This window comes from Silene latifolia, chromosome 9 (genome assembly GCF_048544455.1).
Source record: "Silene latifolia isolate original U9 population chromosome 9, ASM4854445v1, whole genome shotgun sequence".
In the NCBI taxonomy this organism is placed as follows: Eukaryota; Viridiplantae; Streptophyta; class Magnoliopsida; order Caryophyllales; family Caryophyllaceae; genus Silene; species Silene latifolia.
Genome location: NC_133534.1, coordinates 9,803,383 through 9,829,539, shown reverse-complemented (window position 1 = coordinate 9,829,539; position 26,157 = coordinate 9,803,383). Strand labels below are relative to the sequence as shown.

Here is a 26,157-nt window from a genome sequence, read left to right as displayed (position 1 = left end):
TTTTTTTACTTTCCAACCAATTACATCACTTCACATTATCACATTTTCATATATATATATTTTTTATTAATTATTAATATTGTCAACCAATCACATATCGCCACCTATAGGTCATGAGTTGGGTCAATTTACTCCACCAAAGGTCACAAATTGACCTCCTCTTTCCAAAGGTCACCATAATTTTTTGGTTAATTAGTGATTAGTGTGACCAAGCAAGGTCATGACCTAGCAATTGACCTTGCTTGAGGATGGTCTAAGACCCATATTTACTCCTAGTCATAGTATCATCATGAGTATGACTATCAAATAGATAAATTCCATAACCTTACTATTATATCAAACACGATACTCTACACGGATGGCGGGGGAGACGGGCCATGAAGTTAGGAGGGACTAGAACAAATCGAAAATTATTAACAGAGTTAACATAATAATTTCTGTAACACATTTTATCATTCGCACATTTCTAGTACACTCTAAAATATGCACTTTTTTTTGGGAAATTCAGAGGGAAGAAAATAAAAAATAGAACTCCGTAATATTTTATTGGTCAGCAAAGAGATGTAACATTACACTACATTTGTTACAGTAGCAGTATATAAATTTCTACAAAATAGTGCCGTCACAAATGAGAATTTGTGAAATTTCTATGATTGAACCAATACTTCCTATACAGTATAGGACAGTAGGACTATACATGAAGGATTAAAATGACATCCTTACATGGTCGGCTTCTATACTCGGAAGTCGGAATCACAAGTATAGCTTGTTAAATTAAGGGTTCAAAAGAAAAAGTTCTCTATTGTCGGAGTGCACGTTCCTGAGTTTTGGCCTCCTCTAGTAACAAAGATATTATCGACTGCACCACTTCATTATCCACTGCTGTCGCCTACAAAATTAAAAGTACAAAATTACGATTTACATAAATATAGTCCTTTAAAAAACAACGTGAAACTTCGCAACCAAGACATGATTTCGTATTTGCTAGCTTGGTCTTAAAAGACAAAATACAAATAATTAGTAAGCTTCAATGTCCCCAAGTATGATTTCGTATTTGCTATGTTCATATTGTTCTTTTTTCTATACTAAAGAGTAAAAAGTACTAGATTTCCTAAGAATTATTTTAATACTGAAAAACTACCTGTAAAATTTTAAACATCATAGAACGCTTACAGGTCTACTTCATCTCCATTTTATTGACGATGACATTCTTTTCAAACAAGAACAGCAATATTGCCCTGTTCTTAAAAGGCACTTGCCCATTGCTAAGCAAATAGGTTTTAATGTAAGCCATAATGAAAATAGCATCATGAATTGTACCGACCGAATGTGAACTTTTTTGCTTTACTCCATTAATTTCCAAAACCAAAGAATAATCTCCAATAACTTCATTGGAAATGGAAATTGCACGCCTAACATTAGAACGGTGAAATGGGCAGCAGATGAGCAGATGAGTACCTGTGGCTTCTTGATCAAGTCATCAAGAACTGACTGCAGGGTTAACCTAAGCTGCTTGAACAGCACACCGGTTTGTGCAGGTGCAGATATCTTCAACCAACTATCCACAGTGACAAGTCCAACCTGAAATTACCAGAAATCGTTCACCAGGAAAATGATGTCAGGAAATGCTGGGGAGCACAGAGGTAATGCTGTAATTTAGCTTGAGGTAAATACGGTAGATCCACACTATTTTCTCCAAGAAGCACAACAAACCAGGTAAACATATATATACCCAGAAGTTTTTGACACAAGTACTTCTGAATTGCCAGAGATCCAAAATTACAGCATTTATGGGGATTGATAAAAGTCTAAAAATTGTTCTTGCAGAGATTCAGATATTCACCTGGTGCTGAACATTTATTGCGCCACCAAAAAGCAGAAGTGAATATGGGGATATGATTGTAGTGTCTCGGAGGAACACCTTATGGGTTTCAACCTGAATAGCAAAAGAAAACTAGTCCTCAGTTTTTTGTAACCAGCAGTATCTGCCATATGAAATGCGAATGAAAAACATACTTCAAAAGAACAAAACAGGGCGTCAATCAATGTATGGATGACTATAGCCATACTTGATCCCCATATATGTTTTTGATGGTACGGGTATACGCTGAAAGAACTATACTAAGGTGCTGAAACTCGTCTCCGATTCTCAGAGAATAAGCATATATAATCATGACGCGCAAAACTGTGGTTTGTTTGTTGCCAATGAAGAGATCTCTCAAAGTGTGTTCTAACTGTCCTATTTGTTCTTCTGTGTGGCCAAACAGTAGAAAATGTAACAAGGTTCACTCCCAGTAAAAATGTTATGTAGCATGATTACTTGATGTCTTCATCACTCAAAATTATGTAGCCATTCATGGAAATAAAATCCAAGATAACACTTAACATTGACAAAACGTTTTCCCTTCACGTCCATACACTGATAGGTCACAAATGCACAGTAAAAATTTTCTGACTATAATCTTTTTGAATTTTTTTCTTACTGATAGGGAAACGACACATCAGTACAGTTGTTACAGTGGACTTCCTTACAGCCAAGTTTTACTTTTTACATGGATGTCAACTGAAAAGCAAGTGAATACCAAATAACAGAAGTACAAGCAACTGAGCAAGTGGAGAAACAGAGATAAAGTCAACATCATCCACATAAACTGCACCTCCTCTTCCGCCCAATTTAATGGTATAGTTTCCCCAAATCAAAAAGACACATCACTCTCTTCGTAGATCTTTCTGTACCCTTGCAATCTAATCATTTCACCAACCTTTCATCCTCCCAATTGGTCGGGTTTCTTCCACATCTTATAGTCAGTAGATACAATTTCTACTTCATCCTAAAATACGCCATTCTTCAACAATCTTTTCAAGTGTTATAAATGATCAACCATAACAGGTAAAAAATCATAAACCGCAGTGGTTGAATTTTTATTTGTTTAACACCTTTATGTTTCTTTACATCCAAAGATATAATGAAAGTGAAGCAATCGGAGAATCTATTTTTCTATTGTTGATAACAAGAAGAAAACTGTGTGTGGAATCTGGACATAAATGGAGTTGTTGAAACTTGAAAGTTCAGAACTATATACATTATAACCAGAAAGAAAGTATAAGAACTCACATGGCCCCGTTGTATTCCAGATGTCGGTTCAAAGAATCCTAACCTATAAATGCAACTAAACTAAACCTACTGGACGCACAAAAATAGAAAGAAAACTGGTACATAAACGAACAAGGCATAACATGAAATAACAGAGAGATGGATGAGGGAAACACAAACTCAAATTGAGGTCACTGAAAGACGGGCACAAAATATAAAGCAGAGCTGCCAAAATCTAGTTCACAAAGGATTAACTTCATTGCCAAATAAGCAAATCTAATCTCGCCCATAACAAGAACCATGCAGAGAGAGATAGGAAAAGCGTATTGGTTTTCACCACATCAGGCAGGACCTGTTGTCCCTATCCTCATGCACAGAATAAGATGGATGATATTCCTTTTCTTCACTATATTTTGGAGAATCTTATCAATCTAATACAGCTATAATTTAAAATTGTGAAAATGAGATTTTTTAAAAGTTCATGTTCAGCTCATGTAATTATTTCCAACAGTTGTTTTTCATACAAATACAGTACCTTTTTTAAAAAACATTTTATTGCAAATCTGAACCCCTGAATAATACCGACACATTCTCTAATATTAGGTAGAGTCCTAGAGATTTAACAACATACGTTACCTACAAAAACAAATTTGAAATGTAAGATGTATACACACTATACCTTACCTAGAATACCAATCCTAAAAGGTTGATTCAAAATTTATTTAACTTAGAACGAGATGAAGATACATAGCTCAAAAAGCAAACCTTCTCAAGGAACACAAGGAAAGGGTGCTGAAAAGCCTTTGAACCACCATTGACAGAAGACGGATGAATGTAAACTTCTCTTCTTCCATCAAACCATGCAGGGTTGCCCTTGGAAACAGGTTTCAGATGTTGCCGTAAATTTCCAACAGCTGGAGCATGAATACCTTCTTCAGTTGCTGCCACATTGGGGTACAGGCCCGCACATAATATTGCCTGGAAAAACCAGTTTAAATGTAATCCAAGAAGCTTTTGATAGCAAACATAATAATTTGAGGCAGAAAAAACATCACACAGTACAGAAAATGGCTGTCTGAAAGCTGACCATTTCCGTCAAGGACTCCAGGTTGCTACTGTTATAAGATTCAGAAGACAGGAAACAATCTCTCGTATATTCTACTGAATTTTAATATCTGTGAGGATTAACCTCAATTTTCGTACCTATTTTAGAAGCAACTTTTTAGGATAGTGATTAGTGAGTTTGAAGGAAATTTTTAACATCCTTTTCAACTGTTCCACATTCAAAGAGCTCTACACCTTTGTCACGTAAATTCAAGCATAGCATCCGACTAAAGAAGGAAAACCATATCACCATACTTGTAACTAGGGACAAACTTCGAATATCTATAAAATAGTAGTCAATGAATTTGATGCCATGTATATAACTACTAAAATATTATCCACACAAACAATGACAGCAGGAAACCATTCACTGACCTTCACGATTGCAGGATGATTTGCGTACTTATTGAAAGACTGCGATGGATCAGAAAACCAGCTGCCCCAATTTCCTTTATGCCTGTTCTGGATTTAATGTCAATTACGACGGAATCAGTTGAGAAAAGATATTATTGTTTTGTTAGCAGTCGTCATGGGATGGCTTACAGGATGTTCCAGAGTCAAAAGATATTACCAATATTAGTGCCATTTCAACTGTTTAATACACAAATGTAGAAAGACGGTTTTTTGTACATGAGGGCATGGTATAAAAACTCGTTTTGGTTCGACACTTGATCTTAAAATCGCTAGTTGTGGCATTAATGCAGCTGAGCCTAGAATGAGGCCTCAATAAGATCTTAACAACTCGGTCATTGTTCGATGTTGCGGGCTATATTATACGATGGATGTCGCCGAACTAGGTGAGCAAAACAATGTTCATAATTGCGGCAATTGAGCATTACAAAGTGCAAGTACAGTATTAAAGATGAGCTGTATCAGATGTATTTTGGTGTTCTAGGTTAGAGAGTAAATGTTTTAACATGTATGGAGTATATTTTTTGTGCATATATCAGGAAAGCATTATTTCCATTTCCAATAGAACCAAAGACACATTATTCTATGGCTTTGAAATTTAACATCCTACAGCAAATGGCTCACAAAACTGTCTTTGTTTCTTATCTTGTGAAGACTAAATGACTAATATAATTCATAGAACAATTTCATTATGACTCATGGCAAAAACCTCTTCATGTTTTCAAACCACGTAAGGTTGACTATTGGACCAAACTTACCATGCAGTCTTAGATGGGAGCTTTTAAGGCAATGCACGAATGTTGTTGGTAATCACTTTGAAAGCACGATTATGTAAAATAACTAACTAAAGTTTCCATGAATCTGCTATTATAAAATCACAAATGATCGACACAATTTTTGTTATGCATCAGCAAAAACGTCAGGGCACTGTTGCATATCCCACCCTTTTTTCCTGCTATTAACAGAAACCTTGAAGATACTTGGGATAATGCTAGTGAGTAGGGAAAGTGACAGGGTCCTCAAATGCAAGACTCGTTGAGTCTTCTGACAATGAATTGGTAACAACTGTTACCGTGAACTAAAAAAAATTGACTTCTTCTATAACAAACCTGATTACTTTTCGGGAGATGGATAAGTCCAATATCTGCTAGCAGCGTTCCAAGTTGTACTCTCATATCTCTGCAAAAAATAAGCTCCACAACATTAAAACAATGGAGTCTTTGATTGTAAGATTTATAAACCTGGTAGGATTATTTTCACTTAGGTGCCTTGAGGTTTCACTAATTCCTCTTTTGTGACCTAAAGTTTGAGGTAATTCCCATTTTAGTAACCCAAGGACTAAGGTATAACATAACCAACCCGGGGAAGTGGTGATTTAGCCCCACAACTCTTTACAATTGTGAAATTAAGCCCCATTACTCTCAATTGGAGTAATTTAGCCTCATTACTTATACATAAAGTGCAATTTAGCCCCAATTCAAATTCTCACCAAATTCTCATCAAAATCTCAATAGCTAAACCTCAATTTCTACCCCAATCTAATCTTACCTTACTCAAAAGGTAATATATTCTTGTTATTATCATTTAAATCGTCTTATTTTGTTACTAAATTAGATTAATTAGAGAAATATATATGTTCATTATTTGGTATATCAATCCGTCTCATTGTAGACGGACACTATCCATCTAAAGCTATAAACGGATAGTGGCCCTCTCACAAAATGCAAGTGAGAGGGCAAGTGGCACACTATTGTCTACAACTTTAGACGGAAAGTGTCCGTCTAAAGTGAGAAATTGTGTTGGTGTATTATATGGTTGTTCAATATATAGACATGTTAGACATGGGAGTGTTTGCTTATGGCTCCTACTGCTTTAATTTTTTTTTTTTTTTTTTTTTTTTTTTTTTTTTTTTTTTTGTTACAGAAGTTTGAAGAATGTATATCGTTTATGAAGAAACAACTATGTACGGAAAATGTGAAATTGTAATACGTATATGAAGAGTACAAGTTTTTTTTTTCTTATTTCTTTAAGGAGAAATTGACGAGATATTGATTTCAGGGGAGATATTAGATACAATTTGAATTGGGGCCAAATTTCACTTTATGTATAAGTATTGGGGCTACATGACTCCAATTAGGAGTTATGGGGCTTAATTTCACAATTGTAAAGAGTTATGGGGCTAAATCACCACTTCCCCGCATAACGAAACTCCATCTAAATTAATAACGATTTTCAACAAAATAAAGACCCAAATTTACTTTATTTTGCTTGATAATATGCGTTATTAGGACGAATCACTTTAGGTCAGTAAAGTGCAAAATAACTCAAAAACTAAAGCCAGCAAAGTAGAATTTGTGAAACATCCGGGCCCCAAAATGAAATTAGCCCAAAGCTCAGGACACCAAAGTGGAAATAATCGAATCTCACAATAGCATAGAAACACTTCCGAAGCACCAAAACTCTGGAATTATTTATCTTTTTAAAATTTAGTTTCACAGACTAAAGAAACCAGTAAGGAAAATAAATAAACTTCCAATTTCTAATATAGATTTCTTAGATTTGGAAAACTGAACATTTAAAATTTAAATTTCAGAACTCAGATGAATTATTTCTAGGACTGATGCATGAGTAACAAATACCTTATCATGTGCATGACAGAGCTGCTAAGAGAATGTGTGCTGCAGAAATTTTGAGCGGCTTTAGCTCCTCTCTGGTATGCAAAGATGCAAATAGTATCAAACAGTTAAAAAAAGTTGAGATACACATAACAACAATGCTGGCAGGCGGTAACACAAATATCGGTAACACAAATATCTGAAAGTCTGAAATAGTGAACCAATACCAACAAATGAATGTAACAACTTATTGTTGCATATCAAGGAGAAACAACACAAATAATCAGGAGTGATGTAAATAAATAAAATAATGAAGAGATGCTTCGTGAATTTAAAATGCCCCTTTACACTTGGAAGACATGAAATTGTTTACCCTCATTGCACAGAAAAGATTACAGGAGTAATTTGCAACGAACCATAGCAATACCTCTTTAAATATCTTCTCCCATTTTTGAAATGAAATTATCATTAAGATGTGGTCAGATTGCCTCTCATAATCATCTGCATTGGAAGATCCATCACTCCTATCCATCAGAATAGCCAGTTTTGATTTTTCAACTGATTCCCTCTGAAATGGAAATAGCACAGAAACTGTTCGTTAAAACTTCACCTCGCATATTAGTAAAGTTCAAAAGCAAATTATTAAATGAGGCAAATACCTCGTCTTTTGGGCGAACAAATGGTGGCTTGTAGCTCAGGAATGCAGCGACTGAAAGGATAGGTGATAGACAGCCAAATATTGCACCGTAAAGCATCATCTGAAACATAAGCAGAAGATAACTTTACACAAGTACTTGCAAGAAATATGTATACGCAAAACTAACTTTGTTTAGCTCCTCTTTAGCCGTAGCATAAGCTATTTCATCACACATAAAAGTAGATTATTATAACAAACAAAGTACCAAGGGGGTGAGTATCATTAACAAGGAAAAAAGAAACACGCCGAAAAAAAAGCACTCATGCTATCGCAAAGCAACACATCTACAATATCTGCATTCTGAGAAAGACGAGCACGAATTCCAGAAAAAGGAAGTGAAGCTTGATTAAATTGTTTGGTATTAAACCAAGTAAATCAACGAGTAGATGTCATCTACAAGAAATCCTTCAACAGCGGACAGACCAACAACTTAGTCTACCTCAGCCTTTGATCTGTCGTCCAATGATATTGTGTGAGTTTATCTATGACAGGGATTCGAAGGCCATGCCATTGGGGGTAGCCAATACCAAAGATATTCTTCTATGCCAAAAGCCACAATTGCAGTTATTCCAGATGTTTATATAGCGCGTATAAACCTGAAAAGTCTAGGTCTCCGAAGTTTCTTTGTCACGAGATCAATCAATTGCATCATGGCAATATTGGTTGGTGTTTTGGGGCAACAGTGGATGAGTGAATTTCTTGGGGGAGTTCTTTCACAATAAATTTGCACATTTGAGTGGAAGCATGGAAGGAAGAGGGAGTTGTTTAGAAAATGTGCAATCATTTTTTCTTTTGATGTGTTTGTGCTGAGAGAAACTCTCACGGTCTTCCGAGGTTGTCATTCCTTGAAATACCAGGGACATATATTGTTTGTTCTTTAACACAAGGCTTTGAAAAAAGATATATCCAGAGAATATCACTACGCCCTCCATAGTAGTTAGGTCTGATGTAAGTCGCCAAAAAAAAAAAAAAAAAAAAACATTCACGGTACGTCAAATAATAGATTTTCTTAGAATCACCATTGAAAATAGAAGAATGAAGAGAAAAGATGTCAGATGGTAGTAAAACCTTTCCAAGTAACAAATCAACAGGCAGTTTAGCCAAATGGCGCCCAAGAGGAGTCAGTTCCTCGTTTTCATCAACTGCACCAACCTGAAGGATAGTAGGCACAGCTCATAAGAATATATACATCATGAGAGAGTTTTCAGCTAGATTTTTTTTTTTACCAAGGACAATATTACTCTCTATAAGCCCAAACCCAATGAGACTAGTCAGACTACAATATCTTTTCTCCAGGAACCAACAGAATGTGCAGGAAGCAAATTTAGAATATTTATTTCACATATAATTGTTAGACAGGGACAAGGCTTAAAGGCCAATGATACACAATATCATGAGTTGGAAATAAAGCAAAACTCTAACAGCTGCTGAAACACGTATCAGCATAATTTTGTTGGGAAGATAGACAAAACTTCAGTCACAATAACCTGAGTATAAATGCATGTAAATTAGCGAAAAAAGATAGAGAGATAAACACTTTCATTGATGAAAATGCCTGAAGTTCAATAATGTTAATGAATTTCACCTTCTGACCAGTACATGGAAGTATTAAGGGATTTGCTTTCATTAACATCTAAAATGAGCCATTCAAAATGATTTTTCAACATTTGTTACACTAGCTTCTTCAGAATATGCAAAGCAAAACAACACTACCTCCTTCAGTGATGTGACTGCCGAGTTTATAGCTTCATCTTTTGGAGCTTCAAGAGCCTGGAATAATAAGTTCAAATAAATGGCCGCTTAATGACTGAGAAAGATACATACTCCCGCGTTCCAGCTGGCATTGACTCATTATTTCTCCGAAAAAAATGGATTATGGGAGTGTGTGACTTGAACTAGAAAAGTGAGCAATCTGATAGCAGAGCTACTCATCACACCTCCACTTGGGTATCTTAGATATCAAGACGTATTACCTTGGACAAGAACGATTTTAAATCACCCAGTGAAAGCAGCTTAATCTGCAAACAAAGTTCTACTAAAGGCATCCTCAACATCTCAGGGACCTTCAAATAGATAATTGGAGAGACAGTCACGCTTTCAAACTTGAAGATTGAAAAACATCAAGGATTGTAAACTGGATAAAATTATTGACCAAGTACCTGGAATCGGCGCATAAGATTCTCAAATCTATGACGTGTATATAAGCAAAAGCAAGTACCAGGTTTCACTCGGCCAGCCCTTCCCCGTCTTTGCTTTGCATTTGCTTGAGATATCCAATCTTCAACCATCATAGAAAGTTTCTACAAGATGAGATATGAGAGTTGAATATTCTACCATCATTTAACCTTACTTTATAGACAAAACTGATAACACTATATATACAAACCTTCCGGGGATCATATCGATACTCTTTGTGCTTTCCAGAATCAATCACAAATACCACATCGTCTATTGTTATGCTTGTCTCTGCAATATTTGTTGCCATTATAACCTACAAGTGTCAGACAAGTCCATAGAAAGATACTATTTAGAAATTCATCAATTTAAACCTACAGCAGGCAGAAGAGTATGTGAAGCTCACAAGTACATTTGAGACCACCAAAGTAAAAATTATGCCTTAAAAGGTTTCTAATAGAACTAATTGGATAATGTTTCTTATGTAACAACCACAGATTTGCCATGTTGGAGTCGCGTAGAGTAACCTCAGGTTTGATCCTTTGAAAGATAAGACTTCAACAAAGGAAGATAGTCCCCTTATTTTAATACTCAGAACCTATCTTAGTTCAAACTGTTGTATTTTGCGCATCTGAGTTTATCATTTTCTACAACATTCCATCCTTCAATCGGTTTGGATACAGAAATTTCTGTTGTAGGATATAGTGAATAAGACGGTCCCTTTTTGAAAAGGCAAATTGTTAGATTGATATAGGCCTACTGGCCTAGCATAGTATTAAGGGCATTATCAATTATGCCAAGGTAATGGAAGATGAATAAATGGTGAAAGCTGATTAAAGTAGGTACATTTACGAAAAGAAATGCGTGTGTACTAATTGAATTATTTTCAACTAGCATATTTCTGAAAGCATTCTTATGACCTTCTAACCTTTCAGGGAAGCACAAAACATATGCCTTCACCCATAATACAAAAAATTGTAAAAAGCATGCTGCAAAAATACCTTGCGCATGTTATTGGGTGGCTTTGCGAAGACCTTCTTTTGGTCAATAGCTGCTACAGATGAATGTAATGGCAACAGCCATTCAGAGGAACTTCCACCAAACCGGTAAGAAGCGGCTAGCTTATCATGTAGTCGGTAGATTTCCGAGGCACCCTGTATTTTAGTTGCAAATTGCAATGACGGTCTCAATCATAATCACAACTGCAAAACCTTTTTGAATCGAAAGGGCAATACAGAAGTCTTACCGGCAAAAAGACAAGGATAGCACCATCTCCACAATTTTCATCAATATGACACACCAAGTCCTCAAGAAGATCATAATCAATTACATCTTCATTCAACTTCATCTGAACACACATCAATGGTTGAAGTATACGGATAATAAAAAAAAGGGTAATAAACATGCTACTTGACATTGTCAACAAGATCTTACCAGATTATGTCGTGTTTGCTCATGGTACGATTGATATGAGCTAGAATTATAGTGTGGATTCATGCATTCTTCTGAAAGCAGAGTTTCATCACCCATCGATGATAAGACAAGATTTTTCTTCCCTCTACGATTATTGATGGAACCACTGACAGTCTACATAAGCAACACAGTCTTACATGAAAGGCGGTCTAAAATAGTTCATAAACATGTTTGAATGACAAGTAGATTCTTAAATACATAGAAACAAGAAGTTGGTTTCAGATTGAAACTTGTAAGTAATAGAAACTAATATTAGACTCGCGCAATATGAATTGTAAACTTCCTATGGACTGCCAGTTGTTTTGCTTGAATGGCATTGAAGATTTAAGTCGATTGTTCGTCAATTATTATTTTCTAGAGGACTTGTGATATCTGTTTTTCTATCTTTATAATCATAAATTAACTAGAAATTTTGTTTTAATAAATGAGTATGTCTACGAAAATCAACAAAAGCCAAATAGCTACTGGCTAGAGTTTAAGCTTTACAAGAATTGCAACAATATAGGCATATAGCTGATTTCCTAAAGCATCACCACATGCCGTCTTTGGTAGCAAAACTTAACTGAAATGTGAGATTTCTACTCAAATTTGACACCAAACTTCGCAGCATTGGACAACAACATTACCCCAGGGTCTCAAGTATTCGTGCAAGTGATAAGGTAAGGTGGTCCAACGTACCCCTGTTTTAACAACGCGAAGACACTATTTTTGGATAACCCATAATAAAAATTGCATCAAAAATTTGGCAAATATACAAACTTCTTTTTCTTTTCCTCTTGAAATTTGAGTTTCTTTGACTCAATTGTAACGCGTACCCCTCAATATATTAGACAGCAGAAAGTAAAATATTTCAATATTTATTTTCTTTATAAGAGAGATTATTGATTAAAGGGCACCAGAGTTAAATAATCATACTCTTGAACTTTTATGAGGTTCTCTGGTTCCGAAAGTTTGGTAGACAAGATTGTTATTCTTGCTCCTGACAATATTAGGGCCTTTAAGAAGTTCTCTTTTGCTAATAAAAAAGAACCCTAAACGTACCTCCCGTCCAAATGTTTCGAAGCCTAAATACGCTGGAGAATCTGTAGGTAGGCGGTATTGAATGTTTTCATATACATCTTCAAGATAATATGTTGACACGGGGTGAGTTCGGCCTTCAGCATTAATCACCGGGCAATCACCAAAATATTTCGAAAACAAATTTGAATCAACTGTTGCAGACCTAAATGATGGAAATCAGTAACCATTTCAGATAACAGACAAAGAATATTACTTGATGCATGATCAAATTGAAATCTTACATAAGGATGACTTTGAAAGTGCAAGCTCCTTGAGAGGATTGTTTTTCCAGCAAGTTCTTCAAAACAATAAGAAGGAAATCACCCTGTTTACCAAATGAAAAGGTGTCAAGTTTCTGCAACAAGGGAGACAGAAAGAAGTGCTGGGTTTGATAGATTCACGTCATTTATTAATTACAGAAAAGGGTAACAATGAGGGTACAAGACAAGCATATTACCTCGATGACAAACTTGTCCTTTTTAAGAGGTTGCAAAATATAGTAATATACAAATATGTTTTACCATGCAAACAGGAACAAACATCAACTAATAATAAGAGTGTCATGAACCAAGGATAAAGAGAAGTAATAAAACCCTCGGAATGTGTTCTACAAATAGCTGGCAAGGAACAAACAAATGTTTACTACATGAAATTAACTATCACAGCGATAAAAAACAACTTTTTGCACACACGAAAAAAAGAAAGAAAGAATAAAGACAGCAGAGGAGAGCTTGATTAGATGAATAAAAAATTTAGAACCCCCATGTACAGGTTCAAAAAAGAGCGCTCACCAGTAATGATCGTTCATGCACCTCATCAACTATAACATGAGTAACATCACGAAAACTTCTGTTTCCCTGAAATAATTTATGTAAATATTATGTTCCGCTATTTTAATTTAGATAAAAGATATATTGTTGAGCTGAATAGGCATGCACATTGTCACTGATTTTCTCCCAGTTCTGACAAATAAATTTCGACTCACGCATTAAATCAACAGAGAAACTGACAGGGTCTTTGTTACAAAATGATCTATTTTTGACTCCAAATATGATTGAAAATTGAAATAGATAGAAAGGAAGACAAGAGTTAAATGTCAGAAGAGATGGACAGGACTTAATTAATCTCTCCCACTTCCAGGTGTATTTTAACTCCTCTGTCATATTCCCCCACTCGTAACAAAATATTAAGCAAAATAGTATCTACCAGTCTACCACTGCACATTAAAAAGAGATAAAGGCATGATTAAGATTAAGATATGTATAAACAATAAACCTATGTCACTCTAATTCGGCTTAAAGTGCCAGACACGACATGGTACCACAGCACCGGACACAGATATTTATGCAAAAAGTTTCATTTAGTTTTATTCCAAAACTCAACGTCAGTGTAGTGTAGTGTCAGAGTATTGTGTGTCCCACATGCGACAAATAGCCAATAAGAAGTGTCGAAGTAAAATAGGTATAAAGTTGATGAATATCAGGAATTTATACCGCAATATGCCTTAAGAGAATACCAGTTGTACAGAAAAGGAGTCTGGTTTCCTCGGTCCTGCAACAATAGTAAAGAGAGCAAGGGAAACAGATTTACAGCTAGTGAGAAATTAAATAAGGGGAAAAGTGGAAAACCAATGCACAGTCACCATGTAGAATTCTCTTATAAAGCTGGAAATGACAAATGAAATTCAAATTGACATATGAAGTTGCTTGGTGAAGCTATTTAATAAGATCGAGTAATAGGAACCTAGATATCCACTCCAATATTCATGTTAAAGTACCTTCACTACAAATTCACCATGTCTAGAAACTTCAATACATATCTCCATCGTAAATGGAACAATATCAATATGAAAAACGAGAGAAAATCTTCCCAAATTAGGGCAACCTCTTCAAAAATAGACAATTGGTATGTCGTTCTCATAGGATGTTAAATAAAAGGTCGCCGCACTTTACTCTATTATAGGAGTAGCAATTTTTATTTCACAGGTGATTTGCCATTGACCCTTCACAGGAAACTAGACTCAATTTTACTACATGAAAAAAGAAGCCAAAATGTTTAGAAAGCCACTTTGGCAGGTCTATTAAACCCCAAAGGGTTGAAAAGAGAAAAACAGAATATTTTGCATAATGTTTTGTCCAACAATAGCACTAATTTGGTTTATACAGAATTATAGCATGTAAATAGTTAAAACTAATTATATGGGCATAGGAAAGAATTTAAAAGAAACATTTAACATTTATAATTATAGCAGTACTGAGATTTGAGGGTAAGAGCACCTTGCACTATCAAGCCGAACTTGATAACCAACCAAGGATCCATCTAAACCAGGTGCAGGTTCACATCTCTCTTCAGCAACCCTTTCAGCAACAGATACCGCCTACAACATATGAGCTCACTGTTATACATATCAAGCAGAGAGAACAGGAACTGAATAGAAAATAAGCACGAAGTGTCATATAGCTCTGCAGCATGGTGTTACACTGTATAATTGATAACAGCACACAGATCATTAGTTTGACAATCTCAAGTGGCGGCCAGAAGAGATATAAACAACAGCAGGGAAGTTGTTCTAATTTTAAATTGATAATCAATTTGGGCAGTTACCAGTTACCACAAATGGAAAGTTTCAGTTGGGAGACAAGGGAAACCCATGCAAGGGAAGCGTCGACTCTGGGTGTGAATGATGTTAGAGAAATGGTATTAGAGCTGACGATCAGGTAGGTCGGTTCAGTTGTGTCAGGTCAAGGCAGGTTCAGGTTTTATCAAGTCAAATCAACTATCGATTGTATTTGATTTCGTAAGGCTTATATTACTCTCACACGGATATGGGATTTTGATACAGGTACATGTGCAAATCTAAGAATCGTGAAGCACCCCATTTTTTTCACACACAAGCATCTTGTCCTAAAATTAGGGCTTGAGGACACAAGCATGGGAATACGTCATTTATATAGAAAAAGTTATCCTGTATGGCTTATGTTACTCTGACACGGATATGGAATTTCAATACAGGTACATAACCAAATTTCTGAATTGTCCACTACCCCATTTTTTTCACACACAAACATCTTGTCCTAAAATTAGGAGGTTGAGGATAGAAGTATGGGTATACATGTTCATAATGGAAAAAAAAAAAAGATATTTGAGACATGAGGGTTAAATTTGCTAAAAACCAGACTGAATGCTTCTTACGGACATATATTCCTCAACTTCAGTCACGTGAGTCCCCCATTCTCTCATTACTAAGAGAAGTGTCGGACAGGGAAGGGTCGGGAACAGATCCTACACCCATATCCTTGAGTGTCTGGTTGCATACATAAATATCTCCAAACGTGAAGAGTCCAAGTAACATGGTTTATTTTTGCTAGTAGACAACTAACAGCAAAGAAAATATCTTCAAATGTATAGGAAAATGAAGGAGCTGGGAAGCAAAGTTCGAGGCATACAAATTTAGTTGCACTAGCAAGTAGCACCTACCGCAATTCTTCGAGGTTGAGTACAAATAATGTTACATTGTCCACCATGACCAGCCTCAATCATGTCATCTAAAATAAATTGTGGCACCTACATACACCAAGTATTAGAAAATAATGAGGTGTTGACATAAATAGGACGAATCGACTCATGTACAAATGGAATATTAAATTATTAATACACTAGAAGATATAAGAAAACCTAAATTCTCAAACCAAAAAAGAGGATGAAATTTTACCTGGGTAGTCTTACCAGAACCTGTTTCTCCGCAAACAACAAGGACATTATTCTGCTGCAGTAACCCAAGAATTTGATCCTTTGATTTGGCAATAGGAAGTTTTGCTCGGGATTCCATCATGCTCTAAATAAGAAGGAGGAGGACCTTACCAAGTTTACTCATTTATAACCACATTTGCAAGTAGTAAAGGAAGAAACATCCTAAGAAGCACTAAACATCATTTTCTTTGGTCAACTATCTTACTATAGAAAGAGAACTAGGGAAAAGAAGTATAATGGCAGCATCCAGATATTTAATTGTTGGCAAGAAACTCTCTTCTTGAGTAGATAGTATAACGCGAAAATATCTTTCGCTTTTTACAAAGTCTTAAGGTTATCACTTAGTTAATGTAGTCTCAGTCAGTACCAAATAATGTACAACAGCAAAAATGTTCATAACACTTGCACTGCTATAGATCCACGAAAACCAAATAATAAGTCGCATACCTTATATCTCGGAGTTTTCCTCTTTTTCTCTAATTCCCCTTTTAAAAAGAAACTCTTCCTGGCTTTCAAAGAGTTATCCCCTGCAGTGTAAATGCAATGAATTTAAAAACATAATAAACTAATTCTATGTAGACTTTTGTTCAAAAGCTCAAAGCTTTTGAATCAATTCACAAACAGCATGCAGTTTCACAGTACTTTTGATTTTTGAGAGAGTAAATATTAATACATAATAATCAGTAGCGATGTATCATGTATGACATCCCAACTGAAAAGACTAAAACATAACCCGTTGTTGTACCCTATCCAATTTAAAGGGATCTCATATTCACATCTCATATTCCCAAAAACCTCGTATCATTTTCAACCACAATTTGAAAGAAGCTATTCAAGTTGTTGCCGCTGGTTGGCCATAGCAAAAAAAGAAAGGGATTAATAACCAGTGGCAATCCATATTCATGCAAGTACCACGCGAATTTTTTTCCGCTGCTAAGATGAAGTGCTTACTTTGCAAACGAGCATCAGAAATTTGTTCAGTTTCCGACTCCTCCAATTCACCCCGATTTGAATTGCCACCAACATCAACAGAAGTCATCTCTGCTGATGAATCAGTCTTTAACAATGAATCCACAAAGTCCATTCTTCGACTTTTTAAAGTGTCTTCGACAGAGTTTGATGAATCACCTGCTAGCAACAGCATATGAGAAACAAATTAATGTCTTTAACAGACAGAATACATTTCAAAGGGCAATCGAAGAAACCTGACCTTCCTCCCAATCAGTAATAAGCGAAGCGTATGGCTCTGAAATCAGAAACTGAACGGGCATATCAGGGAACAAGCGGCAAAGAGCAAAGGCGGCAACTTGATTTTGAGCTTCCTGTAAAGTTCAATGAGAGATTCCCAGATACTTAAACTTCACTTTAGCTCACGTAAACCAAGAAACACTTCAAATTCTACTCTACATCCATATTAACTCCACCAATCACCACCCTACCCACTCACCCTCTCCAAAGAATAAAGTTAAATTATGGAACAGGACATCCTAAGCGAAATGAGTCGAGTAAATTAGTACTAAGATGCCTTCCGGTCTCTCAGATGTAATAGATCACATTTTGAGCGAAAACCCATCTGAGACCGAACAGACCCACATACAGCTAGAAACCAAACCCCTACAAATTCTCACCTCCTTTTGGCCACAAGGCTTTATGTCCTGAAGCCGGCCTTTAGGTACATCAAACTTAGGTTGCTAAGCATAGCACAACCAAGCATTATACCACAGACTATAACCAAGGCTGCATAAAAGGAATAGGAAACTTAAGAAAAACATATGAAGAACAGTGATTGCTTGTTCTCTTGCATAATCAGAGGCGAAAAAACAGCTAGAAAGCCTACACCTCCTCATCTCCTTTTGGCCACAATGCTTTATGTCTTAAAGCCAACCTTTAGGTGCATCAAGACCTAGGTCATTAAGCATAGCACAACAAAGCATTCCGTGCGGACCATTGCAATACATCAATAAGGCAGGTGAGCAGGTCACAGGAGGGTGCAAAATTAAGAGAAAAATGAACACGTCATAAAAAAGTCTACTGAAATAAGACAACTCAAGAAAGAGGAAGAAAGAGAAGGGATGCAAAGTTTGTAGAGACAACCAAGTACACGAAAAAAACGAGAAAAAAGATGATAAGATGAGACAGAAAAAGAAGAAAGAATAAAAAAAAGCCAACACGAGAGAAAACAAAACTAAGAGCAAAATGAGAATGTCAGAAAAAAGTGTACTGAGACGACTCGACCACAATTGTTTGCGTAAATTCGCTCTCCAAACAGCCTTTACAAGCCTAATATTCTTCAATCAAAAGTTAAAACTACTTCATCACAAATCACCCTATCACAGTCTTAATAAAACCATCAGTTACGCCAATTAATGCCTTCATTTTCGCTATTCTTATATCCTCAGAACCAGCGCACAATCGATCCTTGTCTGACATGGCAGAACCATAGTAAGCGCGTCCCTTGCATCTTATAATCAATGGAGTTGACTCCCACCTTCTCTATAATTATCTCATTTCTAAAGCATTGGTGATGGAATATCCTTTTTTGTCAAGCCTGTGTGCTTTCCATAATCCCTAATTGTTAGTTCTTGCAACACATCATAATATGGAGAATATGGAATTGGTCACACAGCCAAGGAAACTCGACAATATACGTATATTGTGTTTTCTCTTCAAAACCTCAGTGAAGCCACATCTACGGTCCCGCACTCCCGCCCCTAGCAGTCTTTAACTAGAGTGTTCTCTTAGTTCTTTGAGGGGTGCGCCGCAGACCACAATCATCAATGAACCCCATGCACGTGAAGTTTTATTTTATAAGAGTACGTGTTATTTTTTACTTCATAAATAAAAGTGAAAGAAAGGCCAAAATAGATACATATACACACACCAGGCATTTGTTCAGAGGATAAATGTTTGAAGTGGCGCTGAGGGGCCGAGGCGCAAGGCGAAGGCGCGCGCCATTTGGACGAGAGGCACGCGATTTTTTAGTGACAATATTTTATTTTCCAAATTAAATTTTGGGCAACAGTAACTCTTTTATAGTTTTCAAGTTGGTTAACATGTAAATGAGTAAAAGTTGAGAATAATGGGGAAAATGGCATAATTTAAAGATCTAAAAAAAACGATATTGAAAGTGTGTGTTGGCGAGGCCTCGTTAGGTGAGCATCGTCTAAAAGGGGCACCTAAAATGCACCCAGGCGTTTGGCTAGTGCCTCATCCAAGACGTGCCTTAGCCCTTAGGCACACTCGAGGCACGCTTTTTTTAAAACTAAGACAATACCAATATCATACATAAGGTAAATGGCGAGCATACGAGCAAGAAACACAAGAAAAATTCTCTCTAATTATAACAGCATCCAATTGCCTCAATGGCTTCTATGATTCTGCCTAAGGCCAGGTAACGGGTGGGGGGAGCATATAGTCGCACCCTTTCACAGAGAAGTAAAGAAGTTGTTTCTGGATGACCCATAATAAAATTGCATCGCTACTTCACAATAACAGAAGACGAGCCAAAATAGCAATCTATTTTTCTTTATTCCATCATAATCCATTATAGAGGTAATCATTGGCTCCGACTTTACCAAGCAAATAATTTTTTTACAGAGTACAAGTAGCTGAACCACCCAAAAAAATCAGGTGGGCACCTACTTCACAATAAAGCACATAAGGAAACGACGAGATAATATGTGACTCTGAAAAAGACAGGTACTAGTACCTCAGCAGTTTCAAAAGTTTCATTATGTCCAGGGAGCTGCAGGGTGATCAAACCACCGGCTTTTCTGCTCTTACCTCTCCCCGTAGATTTGCGCACCACGCTAACACTATAATTGAAGTCACTCCCTTTCTTACCCACTCTGTCAAATTTCGGAGGGTCCCATCCAGATTTCTGACACAACTGATGAAGAACAGCTTTGGGAATCTTCGGTGGATCACCCTGCCAGTAGCAATTTCAACCATAGTTTATAGACCAATCAATACGATATCTGGACAAGTATAACCAACTATGAGAGAATATGGAGATGCCAAAAATATCTTGAGGCAGGGACGTTAGCCTAGTGGGATGATAACATGGTCGATGTTTGGTAAGCTGTTTCCAGGAAGACACTGTCAATATAAAATAGCAGTTTATAGCACACTGAACACAAGTAAAGAGTCCAATTATACTTCTTAGATATTGCTAAATCATGTCTAATTGGAAAAAGCTCTGTTATTGGCCACAAAAGAAAACATATGTCTGCCCTGCTCCCCTTACACGAATATAGTCAGACCCTCTACAGCGTAGTCAAGGTAACGATGATGACTAAATGGTGTGCGTGTGTGGGGTGGGGGGTAAGTAGTACGCCATTAGCGAATATTACAACACCCAGGTAGATAGCCAATTAAAATATTCCGTGCAAGGAAAGAATAGGCAAGCACCAGTCGACGAGAACTGATGACACAATAACTTAAAATTTGAGGAACTCGATAACTTAATAGAAGACCATCTCAAGATAAATACCCACAAAACAAACAAACCACCTTGAAAAAATAGCAAATATAAATTATTGGAGAGACAAATATGTATAAGTAGAGCAAATTTTCTTCGGAAAAACAGGTGGATTTTGATGAACAATTAGCCCTCCGTGCAAAACATAATTGAGATTCCCTAAAGAAAACCAGTTGCCTAATCCATAATGAAGCTATACAGACTTTATATCCCAATATGAATCCCAAAAGAGGAAAACGGTGTAAATGATGGGGAGAGTTTAATAATTTATGATGGGTTAGTAAAGCTTTAAATGATGTGAATAGCTCTAAGCCTCAAAGGTACCTCCTTCCAGATGCCCTCCAATTTCACCAAATCCATCTTAGATGGTTTGCCTCTTCTCCTTGGTTTCTTTTGCATTTTTGAGACATCAGGTGGTTGGGCTGCATTAGATGGGTCATCTTCCATGAAGAAATTACCAAGCTCTGTGTCATCCAGTTCCTCTTCTGCAACTGCCACTCCATTAGCAGGAATGTCTGACGATTTTTCTGTTCCCATGTCACTGGATTTCTCCATCACATCTTTACCAACAGTGGAATCATCTGTAGCTTCAGAATTTGAATTTTCAGCCTTGTAGGCCAAACATGATACCTCCACATTATCAATTTCAGTCATCAGTAAATCAGATATTCCTGCTCCAACAGATACAATACTTGTTGAGATCGTACATAACTGAAACCCTGACAAGATTCTCCAATCATTAGAGCATAACCTGAAGCAGTCATCTCCTGCTTGAGCATTCGAATTTTAATGCTTGCAGCCTCCTGGCTCTTTTTATCCCTTCTATCTTTGGCTGCAATGGCCTCCATGCGCGCAGCTTGGTACTCCATGACAATTGAATCATATGACTTTCGTTCAGTAACCTATAAGAAACTATGCTTAGTCATGTGTCGTCACTACTGTCCACAGAAGATACTGCAGACCATACTCAAGAAAGAAGAAGAAAACAAAAAATGTTTTTAATCCAACCACAGATAAACATTAACAATACTCTCAGTGTTTTTCTCCTAGTATAATACAAGTAAAAAAAACAACACACTCACTGTATATCATGATAAAGGAGTATTTTCAATCAATTTTTCATCATAGAGTTCGTTCCAAATTTACAATCGGGTCAGTAGTCAAATGACAAACATATGGATTTCGAATATGATATACGACTATAAAGGTTAAACATACCTTTTTCCCTGAACCTTCATCTGAGAATGTGTCTTCCCAAGTTTCATCTTCCATCTGTGAAGGCAATGAACTTTCAAACAAGTGCAAGGAAAAAGTACTTAAATAGTTAAATGTTGTAACTTTATAATATCAGCAAACGGCTGAATCCTGGGATTAGCAGATCACAAAATCAGTGCAAAACATTACAAACATGTAAAAAAACGCAAGGAATAACCTTATACAAGTACAGTCAAACAAAATTAGCCTGTGATGCTCGGCTTCCGGTACGAGAATTGGACACGAGTACAATCCGAGTCCTGGAAATATCAAAATTAAGGACTAGGACATGATTGTGATTTGTGAAGCATCCGAAATCTGGATTTGGACTCACAAGACATTTTTTGTAAGTGGGATAATTTTAAAAAGTGACGTAGTTGTAAAAGAGCCTTGAGAAATGCTATGAAGAAGAAGAGCTAAAAGTATATATCTCAATTTCCCATAACACCCCGCCCACCCACCCCACTTCTTGGGAATAGTCTAATGAAATTTCCAACCACCATATAACCCTCCAGCCACGTCTATTCATAGACGAAGGAAAAAAAATTCTTAACCCTGATAAAACCTGCCCGAATGCCAGCCACACCTACTACCTTTGCATAGAGCAAAGAATCAGCACATAACCAACAATTTCGGCAAGAACATTAAGAAGGATAGCGTAGTTGTCCGAAATACAGAAACAGAAAAACGTGAGACTTTCCTATTGTCAGTCAGCACAAGTCCGAAAGTTCGATGACATTTGATGTATAAGTTGGCCCTTTTTTAATGTACCATATTATAATAAATCTTAAATGATAGCCCTTATATGTGAAAATCTCATAAATTATCTAATGAATGACATGGTCCAATCACACATAGTTGTAGGATGCACTTGCCTAGTTTAGCTGATATGAGAATCATCTAATACCATCATATAGGGAGAGCACTAAAGTACATACAAGACAAGGAAATCTACAGGTTCAAGCTCCTACCTCTTCTTCTTTCTCCATGTATTGACGAATCCAGTCCGCTTGCGACGGTTCATTTAAAGCCAAAGAATCATCATTGTCAGGATACCCTTTAGCAATAATAGTGAATTCACCTGCTTCCTCGGATCTTGCTGTTGTATCAACAGGGGCAGTCCAATTTTCTTGAGCAGCAGATATGACACCAACGGACCCTCCTGCCATAAAGAACCCAAAATCTGGCCGGTTAGAGAATATAAACCAACACAATTCACTTTGTTAACATGAATTATATTTGCGATTTCAACCTGTATGCAGAGATGACCCATCTCGGAACTTAATGGGTAGCTCAGACCTAGACAAATTTAAGCATAGCCAGTCAAGTGCAACCTCAAAAGTTGCAGAATCCTACACAAAGGTCAAATATACATTAGACATTGATTAACAAATTTAGAAACAATCTCATTAAACATCGCACATGTAGAAGTCAAATACAATCATAGTCAAGTCCAATGCAAGTAAGACGAGTTCAACAGTTTCCAAAGCATATTCTTCTTCCTTAATAAATACCGCAAAGAATAGGGATTAAAAAACACCCTTCTAAAGAATCAATAACCCAACATTGTAAGTGTGAGGACAGTGAGATTTAATAAAAAAAAAAAGGAAAAGAAAAGCAATCCAAACTCTACGGTCTACTCGGTTTCTTTCCTACCACACAGTGCTCTACTGCTCTCCAACACCATAGTTTCTCCAATGCCCACAGAACGTGTATCATTTTGAATCACTTTTACTTATGGTTACATGGGCCATACCCCACCTCCCACATTCTTACCTTTTCCCCATTTCTCAAGTCTCCTAACTAGGACCGGAGGCCTGACTCGTCTCGGCCAGACATGTCAAAACCACCTTAACCAATTCTCCATCATCTTATCTTCAGTTGGCGCAACTCCTAGTTTCTTCTTAATCACCTCATTTCTTAGTTGATCCTTCTTTGCATAACCACACATCCACCGCGGCGTATGTTTATAGCCACAATCATCCAATGTTGCACTAACCCTCATAGTAAACATCAATAATGCATTTAGCTTACCCTAACTACTCGAGATTAGTGGAAAGCTATTACTTTTAATCTTTACTGCCCAGCCTCATTTGTATTCAACATGGGAAAACAAGTATTCGACCTTCTAATTGAAGTCGAAGGTCTGACTCGACTAGTGCACAAGAGAGTATAAGGCTGGCAAGAATCAACAGACTAGGGAATAGGAAGAGAGTGATGAACCAGGCATTGTATCATTTCTCCATCAAAAGACATTTATCAATAAACCACACTGTTGTACTATCATAATTCAGCACTATCTACCTCACATGGATATACAACGAGTTTAGACATAATTAAACTGGCAAAGGAGAAAAGTCATGAGAAAATCAATGTAAAGCCTTCAAAATCAATAAGGAGCCAATCAATCAGCATAAACCACAATACTTCAAGTCTTCATTGTACAACCACCGCCTAACCAAGTCCTACCACACATTCAACTCTTATACATACCCTAACGTAACTCACCACCATCGTAAAGCAGAGTCATATAGTACATCCGAATTTGTAAATAGGCCCAGTTACTTCTTACTATACAGATCATTTAGCCGTGAAAGTGAAATTCGAGTATCACCCCAGGGTGTAGCCGACATTAATTGGTTAATCAATAAACTATTACAAACAGCTACTGAGCAAAACCTCATTTGAACACAAAAGCAGCATTTCAAGACCAAATCGCTACAATGCTTCATAACACACACTAAATAAATCACCTTGAGACGAGAGCGCGCGCACTTAAAACTCGTTTCAACACAGGCACAAGCATTTCAACACAAAATCGATACAACGCTCTCCAACACAAACAAAAACAATAACGACACGAAATTGAAACAAACAAAATACATTTCAACTGAATTTCAGCATACATAACTAATAGAACAACAACGATTACACAAAAATGAAGAACACGGAAATGACCTTGACATGAGACAGCGCACGCTCAACACTCACTTAGGCACAGAAGCAGCATTTCAACACGAAATCGATACGATACTTCGCAACACACACACAAACAAAAACGACACGAAATTGAAACAAATTTTAATCAAATTTCAGCATACACAACTGAAAACTAATAGAACAGCAGAGAATACACAAAATAAAGGACCTTGAGATGAGAAAGCGCGCGTTCAATGTGATCATCGGAGAAACCCTCGCAAGAAAGCTTCTCGTAGACAGTCTTAAGCTTCTTCGCAATCTGAGCTTTCGATTGAGATTGCGAATCATCCGCCACCGTCGGACGCGCGGCGGAGGCGGTGGTGGTGGCGGCGGGGTTGTTGAGAAGGAGGCGGCGTAATCGTTGTTCGTTCTCAGCTGATATGTGGAGTTTTGGGCCACTTGAAGAAGACGAGGATGATGCAGGTTTATTATTCGTCTTTTTTTGCTGCTGCTGTTGTTTCTTCTTTGGTGCCATTTTTTTGGGGGTTTTGGTGTCCTGCTGAAATGTTGTTAAAACTCGGGTCGTTACATAGGACTATAGGAGTGTACTAATAGTAAAGTTATGTAGCACCAAAATGGATATGGACACGTGTTTTAAATTTCATGGAATGTCGTGTCACATGTCTATGTCCATTTTGGTGCTGAGTTTATAACTTATTTTCATTTCCTATCAAAACTCATCTTCTAATCAAGCTATTTCAACAGCTAATTTTCCGTCTAAAGAACATCACTCACCCCAAATGATGTCCAAATGTTATGGACACGCGTCGGATACGGCCCAAATACCATTGACACGCGTCGGACACGTGCCCAAATAAATGTTGAAAGTTAGACACGGCTTTATAGGCGTCCGACACGTTCGGCGGGTGTCCAAGGAGTGTCGGTGTCTGACACGGTGTCGGGCACGGGATGGCTATTTAAGAGAAGTGTCTGTGCTACCTAGTAAAGTGGACATTTTTTATGCGCAATTAACTACTGCCTTTTATGACTTTACGAGTTAAATTAGTTGATATCTCTTACATCCCCGCAACCCAAATTTCAAACCCGTGGTTAAGTTAAAATAATG

At 36.9% G+C, this 26,157-nt stretch overlaps 1 protein-coding gene across 2 annotated transcripts; it reads right to left on the bottom strand.

Annotated features, from left to right (window-relative positions):
• Positions 1 to 521: 521 nt before the first annotated feature.
• LOC141599054 (DExH-box ATP-dependent RNA helicase DExH7, chloroplastic) lies at positions 522 to 25,631 on the bottom strand. 2 transcript variants are annotated; one of them, XM_074418937.1, is made up of 34 exons: positions 25,261 to 25,631; positions 23,365 to 23,464; positions 23,084 to 23,274; positions 22,077 to 22,130; positions 21,610 to 21,760; positions 21,183 to 21,529; positions 20,088 to 20,306; positions 17,589 to 17,700; positions 17,330 to 17,506; positions 16,826 to 16,905; positions 16,341 to 16,463; positions 16,106 to 16,192; positions 14,905 to 15,005; positions 14,122 to 14,179; positions 13,420 to 13,485; positions 12,871 to 12,953; positions 12,611 to 12,791; positions 11,531 to 11,683; positions 11,343 to 11,444; positions 11,098 to 11,250; positions 10,308 to 10,412; positions 10,081 to 10,221; positions 9,895 to 9,984; positions 9,635 to 9,691; positions 8,990 to 9,073; positions 7,884 to 7,982; positions 7,652 to 7,792; positions 7,249 to 7,319; positions 5,719 to 5,788; positions 4,574 to 4,660; positions 3,860 to 4,072; positions 1,844 to 1,936; positions 1,459 to 1,581; positions 522 to 889 (listed from the first exon to the last, which is right to left on the bottom strand). In XM_074418937.1, the coding sequence occupies exons 1-34, from the start codon at positions 25,564 to 25,566 to the stop codon at positions 800 to 802; spliced, it is 4,308 nt and encodes a 1,435-aa protein (XP_074275038.1). In that variant the 5' UTR covers positions 25,567 to 25,631; the 3' UTR covers positions 522 to 799. The 2 variants fall into 2 exon arrangements, with proteins under 2 accessions (XP_074275038.1, XP_074275039.1); XM_074418938.1 differs by having other exon boundaries at positions 22,077 to 22,146; positions 25,261 to 25,600.
• Between the last annotated feature and the right edge of the window lie 526 nt (positions 25,632 to 26,157).

Coding starts and splice junctions, on each gene's coding strand:
- LOC141599054 (XM_074418937.1), bottom strand. CDS start 25,566: ATGGCACCAAAGAAGAAACAACAGCAGCAGCAAAAAAAGACGAATAAT. Junction 16,193..16,340: donor GTTCTGGTAAGACTACCCAG/GTAAAATTTCAT, acceptor TGGTGTATGTAG/GTGCCACAATTTATTTTAGA. Junction 10,413..11,097: donor CACCCAATAACATGCGCAAG/GTATTTTTGCAG, acceptor TGACACTTGTAG/GTTATAATGGCAACAAATAT.